The sequence below is a fragment of the Nerophis ophidion genome, linkage group LG07 (assembly GCF_033978795.1).
Source record: "Nerophis ophidion isolate RoL-2023_Sa linkage group LG07, RoL_Noph_v1.0, whole genome shotgun sequence".
NCBI lineage: Eukaryota > Metazoa > Chordata > Actinopteri > Syngnathiformes > Syngnathidae > Nerophis > Nerophis ophidion.
The window spans coordinates 62,353,531-62,365,919 of NC_084617.1; the positions used below are offsets into that span (position 1 = coordinate 62,353,531).

At 38.6% G+C, this 12,389-nt stretch overlaps 1 protein-coding gene across 1 annotated transcript in view; it reads left to right on the forward strand.

Moving 5' to 3' along the window:
* aebp1b (AE binding protein 1b) overlaps nt 1-12,389 on the forward strand; it is a 26,308-nt gene continuing 13,919 nt past the window's right edge. Inside the window, exons 1-7 of the mRNA XM_061906807.1 lie at nt 1-339; nt 2,132-2,305; nt 2,385-2,447; nt 3,072-3,704; nt 10,674-10,751; nt 11,212-11,277; nt 11,491-11,571. Of these exons, the coding sequence (XP_061762791.1) occupies nt 147-339; nt 2,132-2,305; nt 2,385-2,447; nt 3,072-3,704; nt 10,674-10,751; nt 11,212-11,277; nt 11,491-11,571 (1,288 nt within the window). The 5' untranslated portion in view covers nt 1-146. The remainder of the gene's footprint in view (nt 340-2,131; nt 2,306-2,384; nt 2,448-3,071; nt 3,705-10,673; nt 10,752-11,211; nt 11,278-11,490; nt 11,572-12,389) is intronic.

Here is a 12,389-nt window from a genome sequence, read left to right on the forward strand (position 1 = left end):
CCACTCCCACTCCAGCTCCGTCTAGCCCAGTCTGAGCCTGGCTGACACTTGGGCTCCTCTGCCGGATCACCCAGGACCAAAAGCTTCAATACACAACTTCTAATAAATAACCAGTGATTGGAGGAGGTCCAAAGCGCACTAAAGAAATGAGGAGTCAGACTGTGCTCGTGTCTGCGGCTCTGCTGGCCCTGTGCTGCCTGCTGACCCCTAAGCGAGGGGAGAGCGCCGGGGGGATCGTTTCCCTCTTGCAGGGCGAAGGAGACAAGCAAGAAGGGGATCTGGTTAAGGATGAGCCTCAAGGTGAGGTAGGCCGAGCCAGTGAGACCACAGCGGAGGCCGGTAAGTAACTTGAAATGTGCGGATCTAATCCAGCAGATGGCACTGTTCTTCTCAATGCACATTTTATATCGAATACAGAGTAATGACTGGTCTGGTTCTCGTAGGCGTGGCCGGCATATGTTTTTGTACTACGAATTGAGCTCTCTCCAAAAAATATGATTGGATAAGGAAAAACTATCCAGACAACTCAATTGACTGATTGATTGATTGATTGATTGATTGATTGATACTTGTATTAGTAGATTGCCCAGTTCAGTACATATTCCGTACAATTGACCACTAAATGGTAACACCCGAATAAGTTTTTCAACTCGTTTAAGTCGGGGTCCACGTTAATGAGTTCATGGTAATCCATGACCTACGACGAGTATTAAAAAAAAACTGTCATTTAATTTTAATGTCTGGTAGAGATAGGCAGCAAATTCAATACTTTCATAGTCCCCAACGGAATTTGGTCAAAAACTACCGGCTATCAATTCACGTAAAATCCAAAAAGGTGCCATATTTTGATACCTTTTTTGCAAGTGATGCCACATTCGGGTGTAGACTTGGCGGGCAAACAAACACTCAAGCATCACTCATCGCAGACTCCCCCCGGACTGCAAACAAAGCATGTATTTTTGCTGGAAAACTCTGAAAGTAAGAAAGTAAGACTTTTAAAAATGCGCTCGCTCGATGCTATACATTGGAGTTGCCATAGACATGCTACAAATTAGCGATTTTATAAGGTGATTTAAACACCTCCAAATTTGGTAGCTACAACTAAGATGCACGTTACAATCTGGTGTAATAAATACAATACATACACTATAAACACTTTTTAGGGCACAACAAAAGACTGGATTCAGCTTAACAGCAAGTCCTTCTGACAAGACAACACATCGTAGTCTATACACTACTGCCATCTATTGTCTTGGAATTTCAACTGCATGCAAAGTCTACAATATAATGTTTGCAAATGAGACTCAGAAATATAAGAAATCCAGATTTATAACAACTGGACAGAATATTTATCATCAGCTCACTGTTATTTTTTTAGTCAAAACAATTGATTTTATTATTAAACAAATTGATAAACACATGGACACACGGTACGGAATTCCTGGTACCTGGACGATTCCCAGGTACCAGGAATTGGTACCCATTCCTAGTGTCTGATACTTGGCAATGGTAAACATTGGGAAAAATAAGTGCTGAAGTTGGCAAAGAGAAGAAGACAATCCTGAAGATTTAGAAGTTTTCACAATGATATTTTAAATACCCGAAGTGAAGGACGGAAGAAAAGGGGAAGAAATGTCAGCCATATGCAATACACATCAGTGCCAAGTACCTGCTTAATGCATCCCGCTAATGGCTGTACCTTTCATTGGGGAAAATGTCACGGATAAGTTTCTTGTAAAACTGGAGGGATTTAGGTTATTATAAAACAGTGCGCTTCATGGAAACTGGTTTCCATGGAACAGTCTAAAAACTGCATCCGGCCACCAGAGGAAATAGTGATGAAGCTAAACAAAGTTGTCTCGACATCATCCCCGTGAAAGTTCTATTTTTAACAATGTTGAAAAGAAAGATTCGCCATGCTTTAATTCTCCAGCCAAGTGCTCATGAAGGACACAAATAAAGAAGCTTGAACAGGACTATCAGGCTGTTTGATTGGTAAAAATGCTGGCCACTCTAATCTCTGCAGAGTTATTTTTCACTCAAACGGTCTAACTTCGACAAAAGAAATAGACCGAATATAAATGTCCAATTGAGTGGACGCCGGTTCTCAGGAGGATATTCATATGTTCAGGTCGTTTAAGCAGAGTCAAGAGAGCACCAGAGGAGGGAAAAAAGAAGAAAAAGGACAAGAAAAAGAACAAAGAGCCTAAAGACCCTCGTGCCACAAAGAGGCCCAAAAGTGAGAAGAAGGGGCGGAAGAAGGACAGACAAACAACAACCACAACGCTTCCGCCCACCACAACAGGTGAGGTTACAGGAGTCAAGTTTGTATTGGAAGTGTGTAAAAGTCAAGTTTGTTGACTTTGGGTCTGTACTGCCTTCAGTGCTCCCAACAGAACCGCCCACAGAGCCTGAGCCTTACACAGACTACGCTTACCCCGACGTTGGTAAGTTGCCACCATCAAAGATGTAATCATCGATTACCTGCTTACACTCTATTCTTATTTGAACTGACAATACTATTGAGGATGTGTGAAGTACAACTAACGAGTATACTTAAGGCATTCAATCGATCCCAACTGGATTCTTCAGTTTGTCTTGGAAGACGTATCGCCTCTCATGGCGCAGGCTTCATCAGACTGTGCTCACAGACTTAGATTGGTCAGATCTAACAGTCCAGCTGCAATTGATTGAAATCCCTGAGAATACAGTGACCAGGATGAATGACAACATCCATAGACAACTAATAAAGTACAGTGATGCATTAACAGATGAGTTTCGGTCAATTTGTGACGAAGCTCATAACTTAAAATACTTGCATCTCAAATCAATTCTCCGATCAAAATTAATTGAATTTGTACCTGAGTCAACTGGTCTCTAGTAGCCATGAAAAAGGATAAGCAAAATAGAAGATAACTGGATATACTGTACATACTCTCCTGAAACACAGTAGTGCTTCTAGGTTTCTCAACTGTTTATACAGACAAAGTACTCTAGCAGGAACTCAAGAGTCACCACTAATGATCTTGTTTATGTTGTATAGACAAACCTCTCCATGTTTTTCATGTCAGATAACGATTACTGGCAACCAGATGAAGACTACTGGGACGCCGATCCCACTCCATCAAAGCCAGAATCAGAGATCACAGACCCGCCGTACGACGACTGGAAGCCAGAAGAAGAAGATCCAGTCGCTTCGGTGACAGAAGATTATGGTGTTGACTGGAACCCAGAAGAGAAGGAGCCGTCGCCTCCAGAAACAGATACCGATAAAGAGTACTGGAAACCAGACGAAAAAGACCCATACAATCCAGTGACGGACACTGATGAAGAGTATTGGAAACCGGAAGAAAAAGATCCATACAATCCAGTGACGGACACCGATGAAGAGTATTGGAAACCGGAAGAAAAAGATCCATACAATCCAGTGACGAACATTGACGAAGAGTATTCGAAACCGGAAGAAAAAGATCCATACAATCCAGAGACAGACATTGATGAAGTTTGGAAACCAGAAGACAAAGACCCATACACTCCAGTGACAGACACAGAAGAAGAATATTGGAAACCGGAAGACAAAGAACCGTCTCTTCCAGATACGGATGACTATGACATCTACTGGAAAGAAGTTGATCCAACATCCTCTGCACCGACGGTTGATAAGAAGACTGCGACGGATGACGGTGATTACTGGGATTCCACATGTACGTTACTGCTTTATTTCTTCTTTGATTTGTCACATATTATTTGATGATTGGACTTTGTTTGTGTGTGTGATGAGCAAGGTTGTCAAATGGCGAAACACAGAAGCTTAATAGATTTTGACGAACAAAATTAAAAAGGGCTGTCAAAGTTAAAGGAATAATAAGTCAATGAAAGATTCCTTTAAGGACACTTTTTTTTTTAAAATCGCACAATTAATGTGTCCCGTGTGACCTTCAGTCAATACCGTAGCGGTGATGGGAAAGCAGCTGCGTTCCAACTGATGTTGAGTCACAGGAATGGTGAGTGCAGAAATGGACAAGGAAAAAGGTATATTGGTTGGAAGCCCTGGCAGGTCGATACAAGACCAAAATTATTTCCATCCACATCACTGTGAATTATCACCGACCGTTGTTCCTGGCTGCTAAGCAGAAGCAGTGTTGCCAAGTCTGAGTATCAAAAGCAACTTTTTTCAAATTGCCCAGTCCCCTTTTGGGTATTAACTTGAAATGTGATTAATCATATTTTGTCCAGTTAACTCAGAATTACCCATGATCGGATAAGCGGAAGAAAATAAATGGATGGATGGATAATCATAAATATATATTGGTGTATCTTTAATAATTGCACATTATTAGAAAATACAATTAATAAAAATAAAAAAGAAAGACAAAGCTATATAGATTTTTTTGAATCTATGTGCGATCAATCGTGATTAATTATGAGTTAACTATGGACAAAATGTGATTAATCATGATTAAATATTGTAATTGTTTGACAGCCCTAATTTAAAAGCCATTGAACCTTTGCTACTTTGTCGTTATAAAAACATTTACACCAAGTGTAAAGAAAGATGAGGTCTTCATTTAATATCCTCCTGAGAGTTAGAATCTTCTACGGTTTTTCATCATGGCTATTTGGGGGCCGAAATGTGTAAAAGTCTAACAAAAGAGATAGACCAAAAACAAAAGTCCACTGCAGAGAATGCTGGTTCTCCGGAGGTTATACTTACCTATTTATGACTAATGAATGGGTCAGTGAACAAAACCAAGACAAATCACTAAGTGATTTTCAGGGTGTGAATGTAGCAGTCAAGACTAATATTTCTTTTCAAATTTGAACCCAAAGCCTCAAAATCAGGTTGTGCTTCAGTTGTGTGATTTATTTTAGTGTTTGTCTAAGTCCCTTACCCGTCAAACCCGGCCTGCTAATAAATGGATATGAGCTTTTAATGTACGCTTTTAAACCAAACCCCCACTGGCTTTCAAACTATTTGCACTCAACATCTTGTGCATGCATGTCTACGTTGAGGATCAGTGAAAAGTTAACCCTTCAGGAGATGAATGTGAGAAAATGCCACACGCATCCATCATCCTGTACTTTGAGCTTCAAACTTCTGAAGCACAGGAACCTAATTTTGGAAGATAAACTTGAGTCACACAGTCCTCACTAAATAAGCACACTGCAAAAACTGAATTCTAAGTAAGATTAAAATATCTCAAATAAGTGTTATATTTGCTTATTTTCTGTCTGATAAGATAATTCTTCTCACTAAGCAGATTTTATGTTGGAGTGTTTTACTTGTTTTAAGGGTTTTCGTCCTAAATTATCTCAGATTTTATGACCTATATTAAGTAAAACATGCTTGAAACTACGATATCAACTCTTGTAAAGCTGTGTCATCAACATTCAAGTATATAAAACTATTTTTAAAGTAATAATTTGTTATTTCAAGCATGAAAAAAAAAAATCATGACTATGACACAATTGTGTCTCATATTAAAACAAATGGCAGCCAGATGGACTTTGTTATTTTCAATGAAACAATAGAAAAAACATACTCGTATAGTATTACAATTGTTATTAATGAGAATATACTTATTTTAAGGTATGTTTGGGTTCATTGAGGTTAACTAATTTTACTTGTTTTTGGAAATTCTTGACAAGCCAAATGTTCTTGTTCTATTGGCAGATAATTTTGCTTAGTTCAAATAAAATACCCCTCATTTATTTTTTCTTGTTTTTGAACACTGACTTTTTGCATTGCAGTACAATGATGCAACTTACAAACCAGTACAGAAATCAACTGAAAAGTGAGAATTAAATACTATGAAAGAAAAGTACTTTTTTCCTGAGAACCAGCGTTCTCAACCAACCTCTGAAGTTGAGTTTTGCTTAAACAACCCACAAAAATTGCAACTAATGCCCAACGCAAAATATGGTTGTTCCAAGGAGGAAGTCATTACTGTAACTATCAGTATTGTTCAATTAATCCACTTTTTAAGGATTCAATTAGGAAGTCATACCAGTAGTGCACATGAGACACGAGAAATGTAGTAACCCAGGTCCTGGATGTAGACATGAAGGATATTATGTACATCAGGGCTATTTACCGTATTATTCGGAGTATAAGTCGCACTGGAGTATAAGTCGCATTTTTGGGGGAAATTTATTTGATAAAACCCAACACCAAGAATAGACATTTGAAAGGCAATTTAAAATAAATAAAGAATAGTGAACAACAGGCTGAATAAGTGTACGTTATATGATGCATAAATAACCAACTGAGAATGTGCCTGGTATGTTAACGTAACATATTATGGTAAGAGTCATTCAAATAACTATAACATATAGAACATGCGTTCAATCTGTCACTCTTAATCGCTAAATCCGATGAAATCTTATACGTTTAGTCTCTTACGTGAATGAGCTAAATAATATTTGATATTTTACGGTAATGTGTTAATAATTTCACACATAAGACGCTCCTGAGTATAAGTCGCACCCTGGCCAAAATATGAAAAAAAACTGCGACTTATAGTCCGAAAAATACGGTAATTGGCGGCTCGAGGGCCAAACATATGGCTCCCAAAACAATTTAGTTGAATATCACTGGTGTAGGCTGTGAATAGCATAGGTTAATAGTCATAGATTATGAATACAGTTGTCAGTGCAAAGCAGGGGTTACCAACGTGGTGCCCGCGGGCACCAGGTAGCCCGTAAGGACCAGATGAGTAGCCCGCGGGCCTGTTCTAAAAATAGCTCAAATAGCAGCACTTACCAGTGAGCTGCCTCTATTTTGAAAATTTTATTTATTTACTAGAAAGCTGGTCTCGCTTTGCTGGACATTTTTAATTCTAAGAGAGACAAAACTCAAATAGAATTTGAAAATCCAAGAAAATATTTTAAAGACTTGGTTTTCACTAAATAAATTAATTTATTTATTTTTACTTTGCTTCTTATAACTTTCAGAAAGACAATTTTAGAGAAAAAATACAACCTTAAAAATGATTTGGGGATTTTTAAAAACATATACCTTTTTACCTTTTAAATGATTTCCTCTTCTTTCCTGACAATTTAAATCAATGTTTCAAGTATTTTTATTATTCATTTTTAAGAATAATAAATACATTTTAATTTAATTATTCATTTTAGCTTCTGTTTTTTCGACTTTGAATATTTGTGAAATATTTCTTCAAACTTATTATGATTAAAATTCAAAATAATTATTCTGGCAAATATAGAAAATCTGTAAAATCTAATTTAAATCTTATTTCAAAGTCTTTTGAATTTCTTTTAAAATTTTGTTCTGGAAAATCTAGAAGAAATAATGATTTGTCTTTGCTAGAAATATAGCTTGGTCCAATTTGTTATATATTCTAACAAAGTGCAGATTGGATTTTAATCTATTTAAAATATGTCATCAAAATTCTAAAATTAATCTTAATCAGGAAAAATTACTAATGTTGTTCCATAAATTCTTTTTTTGAATTTTTTCAAAAAGATTCAAATTAGCTAGTTTTTCTCTTCATTTTTTTCGGTTGAATTTCGAATTTTAAAGAGTCGAAATTGAAGATAAACTTATGTTTCAAAATTTAATTTTCTTTTTTTTTAGTGTTTTCTCCTCTTTTAAACCGTTCAAGTAAGTGCTTTTTTTTAAATCATTTATTCTCTACAAAAAAACTTCCGTAAAAGGAAAAAAAATGTACGACGGAATGACAGACAGAAATACCAATTAAAGGTAAATTGAGCAAATTGGCTATTTCTGGCAATTTATGTAAGTGTGTATCAAACTGGTAGCCCTTCGCATTAATCAGTACCCAAGAAGTAGCTCTTGGTTTCAAAAAGGTTGGTGACCCGTGGTGTAGGCTGTGAATAGCATAGGTTAATAGTCATAGATTATGAATACAGTTGTCAGTGTAAAGCAATAATAACGGTACATGTTAAAGTAATTAATAATTAATATGTACAGCATATTGCTTGTATTTCATCACATTACTTTTTCTCGGAAGTGAAATACAGTGGTGGTCTCTCTGAGTATGCTTAGGGCCTAGATGTTCCTGCAAAAAGCCGATAGGAGCAAAAATACAAAAAAAACAAAACCTATGCAATGGAAAAGATCCCTATGCTTTATTTAGAGTGATATCAAGTATTATCCGTCGGTGGAGCTCCCAGACGTGTCGAACTATGTCGTGCTCAAACATCATTCCACACGCCAAAACAGATGGAAACTTGGAAAAGCATGGAGGCCTACAACTTTCTTTGAGTGTGGCTGACACAAGTGAATTGGCATCAAGACTGTCCCGGATAAAAATGTATCGTTTTTGCTTGGGTAAGGTTGTATGTCATGATTCAACTTTGCGTCTTGCGAGGACAAGTCGACAAACTACATTACGACGACGAGCACCAGACAGCTGACACCAGGGACTGCATATCCATTTAACAAACTAACAATTACTGAATCATCAGCATATTTGGTTTTTGTCTTGTTATCATATGGGCTCGGACACATTTGTGTACAAAATAAACATGAGGGGAGTCATAGAAGTACCTTTCTTGAGAAAGTATTATTTAGCCTGACTTTCTGGTTTCTGTTTGTTGAAAAATAAAATACAAACAATATCAATATAATACATTAATAGAAAATATTTAAAAAGTATTGTATAATAAAAATATATCAAACAAACCATTAACTAAGTGGTCACTGCAAATTTGTGCATTCTTTGACTCTGCTACTTTGTACTGGAGTGTGTGCCACTTTTCTCATCGTCTTTTGTCAAATCTTGCACTTTGCCACCCTATTTGATTAACTCTCCAGGAACCTTTATCCTTTTTGCGATTTCACGGTTCGTACAGGCGAAAACAGTGTGAGAATAGGGGATTTTTCTTCAAGAAACGCTAAATGGCGCCGAGTAACCATTGAGAACAAAGGCTTGCTTGACCACCACGCATATGAGCCGGACTTGATGTCATGTAAATCCAAGCAATTCGTTTTAAATGTATTTTTCAAAAGTTTAATGATAAACCACCCTCCATGTAGTGCAGGGGTCTCAAACTCAATTTGCCTGGGGGCCCCTGAATGCAGCCACTGGGTGAGGCTGGACCGCAAGAAAAGATTTCTTAAAAATCTAACATGCACGTTTTAATGAATTCACCTTCTTTGAATGGCTTTCCCGCCCTAACAACATACTAGCCAACCCTCCCCATTTTTCCAGGAGAGTCCCGAATTCCAGTGTTCATCCCGACAATTTCTCGGGGTAAGCATTCTCCTCATATTTGTCCTGGTTTTCATCCAGTCAACAATATCAAAAGTGTGCCGTGTTAGCACTGCCTTTACCGCCCTCTACATCATGTTAACAGCGTGCCGGCCTAGTAACGTACCGTAAGAGACTTCTGTGGACACACGTGAGTGACTGCAAGACATACTTGATCAACAGCCATTCAGGTCACACTGAGGGTGGCCGCATAAACAAGTTTATCACTGTTACAAATATGCGCCACACTGTGAACACACACCAAACAAGAATGACAAACACATTTTGGGAGAACATCCGCACTGTACCACAACATAAACACAACAGAACAAATACCCAGAACACCTTGCAGCCCTCACTCTCCACCTCAACCGACACAAGGGGTGGGGCGTATCAGGGTTGGGGGGCGGGGTTTGGTGGTAGCGGGGGTTTATATTGTAGCCCGGAAGAGTTCGGGCTGCATGGGATTCTGACTTGACTTGACTTGGGTATTTGTATGCTGTATGTTTGATGAAAAAGTGGATGCTAGGACTTAGAATAGAATAGAAAGTACTTTATTGATCCCTGGGGGAAATTCAGCAACACAGTTCGCTCACAATAAATAATATATAACATATATTATATATATATATATAATACACAATATATGAATATATTCTACATTTAAGTGCAGTCAAGGAACATATGCATTATACAGTCTGATGGCTGTCGGTATGAAGGACCTCCTGTGTCATTCCGTGTTGCATTTAGGGAGTCTGAGCCTTCCACTGAACGTGCTCATTCTCTCCACAAGGTCAGAGTGTAGTGGGTGGGAGGTGTTGTCCATAATGGCTAGGAGTTTTGCTAGACAAATACAGAAATGTCTGGAATGGTACGCCATTAGTACAAGTTGTAGAGGGCGTCAAAGGCAGTGTCAACACTGCACTCATTGAACATTGTTGTTTGGGTGAAAACTGACGGATGTTCGCAGGAATGATTACCCTTGAATGATTGCCTTGAAATTACGGAGTCTCTCGGAAAATTCGGGAGGGTTGGTAATTATAGCAAATATGACAAATATGACGGTGTCAAGCGCCATTCATATAAAACTTGCGGGCCAAACTAACACTAAATCTACATATCAAGGTACGGGCCGCAAAATAACGTGTCTGAGACCCCTGATCTAGTGGATTTGTGTGTTTGCCTAACAGGGAAAATGTATTTTCCAAAATAGCCCCAAAAAATTGATGTCCACGGCAGATGACGTTGGATATGCCAAATATGCTGAAGGTTTTCTTTAGATATGGGCAAAGTGATATTCGGAAGTGGTTTAGAGATTAGTAGGCAACTATCTACTCCATTCCACTACAATTCGACACAAGAATGATAACTCTGCTCATGTTGTGTAAGAGCTTTTTGGATTCGATTAACTCCTGATCTAATCTTTTCTTGCTGCAGTTGAGGTGCCAGAAAAAGTTCCATTTCCAGATGGCGAAGAAGAAGTCAATCCTGAAATCGAAGTAGAAACTCTAACAGGTAAGGACTGTGACTCTAACTTGTCAAAGGTCTTGTATCAACTTTATAAGTACATGCACGAGGAGGGATATCTTTTGACTGTCTATGCAGATATATACTCAATTCCTCCATCTGTGCTGCAAAGATGAGAGCATGTGAGAAATAATGACTAATTCAGCACACGGGAATAACATTAAAGTCTGTCCTACTTTCCAGACAAAGAGGGGGTGGGCGCATGCTTCACAGCACAAACTTTCCGTGGTGGGTTTTTTTTTTTTAATTTATAAGACTCTGGTCAGATTGAAACTTTGTTATCATTCCTGCAAAACTAAATGGAAGACTGAACTCTGAAGTGGCTTGGTTGGAGTAACATTGCTTCGAATAAAGAACGGTTGTTGTGGTTGCAGGCTTACACCATCTCGTAAAAGACTGCAGAATAAACTATAAACGCCATGTTTATCGCTTGAATGTTTTTATGTAGAAGAGCCTACAAGCAGTCCACCCTATGAGGAGACGTGGTATGACGAGTACGATGAGTACGGGATGAGTGAGTGAACACATATACATACACACACACACACACACACACACACACACACACACACACACGCGCACACACGCACACACATGTTCCATGAGTTTCCAAGTGTTTCACAGGAAAGGTTTAAATTGTGTCACCCTTCCTTTACGGTTTGTGACTCCTAATGGCATAAAAAGCTGTGCAAAGCCTAATTATCCTCCATGTTCTTATTGTCTGCAGGGAGAAAAGGTGAAACTGATGACAAATGGATGGAGAAAGAAAGAGAGCGAGCACAAAAAGAAAGAGAAAGGGAAGAGAAAGGTAAGCCAGCCTTACTGGGAATTTTTCTTTCTCCATCCTTTTAAAAAATAAACAATCATTATATATTGCCCTGTGACGACGTACGATACAGCATGCTTGCCAGAGTGAATGTGGCCTGCGACCTAAGTGCAAAAGTAATACCAGATAACAGCATGTTCCCTCCCACTGGATCGCATTTCTCTCATAAGAGAAGACAGATGTGATTTCCCGCTATGCAAATGTGCCCAAAACGCTAAAAAGTCTTCCTCACACATGTGACCGGAGAGCTCGAGGCTTTGCAGGTGGTTAAACTGGCTTATGATTAATCAGCGAGTTTAGCTCATTTTAAGTAAAATTGCAGCAGGAGGACCAAAAAAGTGCGTAGATTTGCATCCACATACCATGTGTGTAAATGCCTTAGTATTTACACTATTTATTTTCTTAAAAGGCCAAACCGTCACCAAACTAATTGTTATTTTTTTATATTTTTGTATACATTTAATTCTAGGGTTGTGCATCAAATTTTATTGGCAACTGGGTCTTACATTCCAGAACCGTCCCAATTTTCAAACATATTTTCGATGCTCAGTCCGCCGACTACAAGGGTTAGCTGCCACAAAGGCGCCGATATGTTTTCACATATCATTTGGAGCCGCTCCCCAAAGCTAAAGTACCAGTAATTGTCACACACACCAGATGTGGCAAAATTATTCTCTGCATTTGACCCATCACCCTTGATCACCCCCTGGCAGGTGAGGGGAGCAGTGGCCAGCAGCAGTGCCGCACCCAGGAATCATTTTTGGTGATTTAACCCCCAATTCCAACCCTTGATGCTGAGT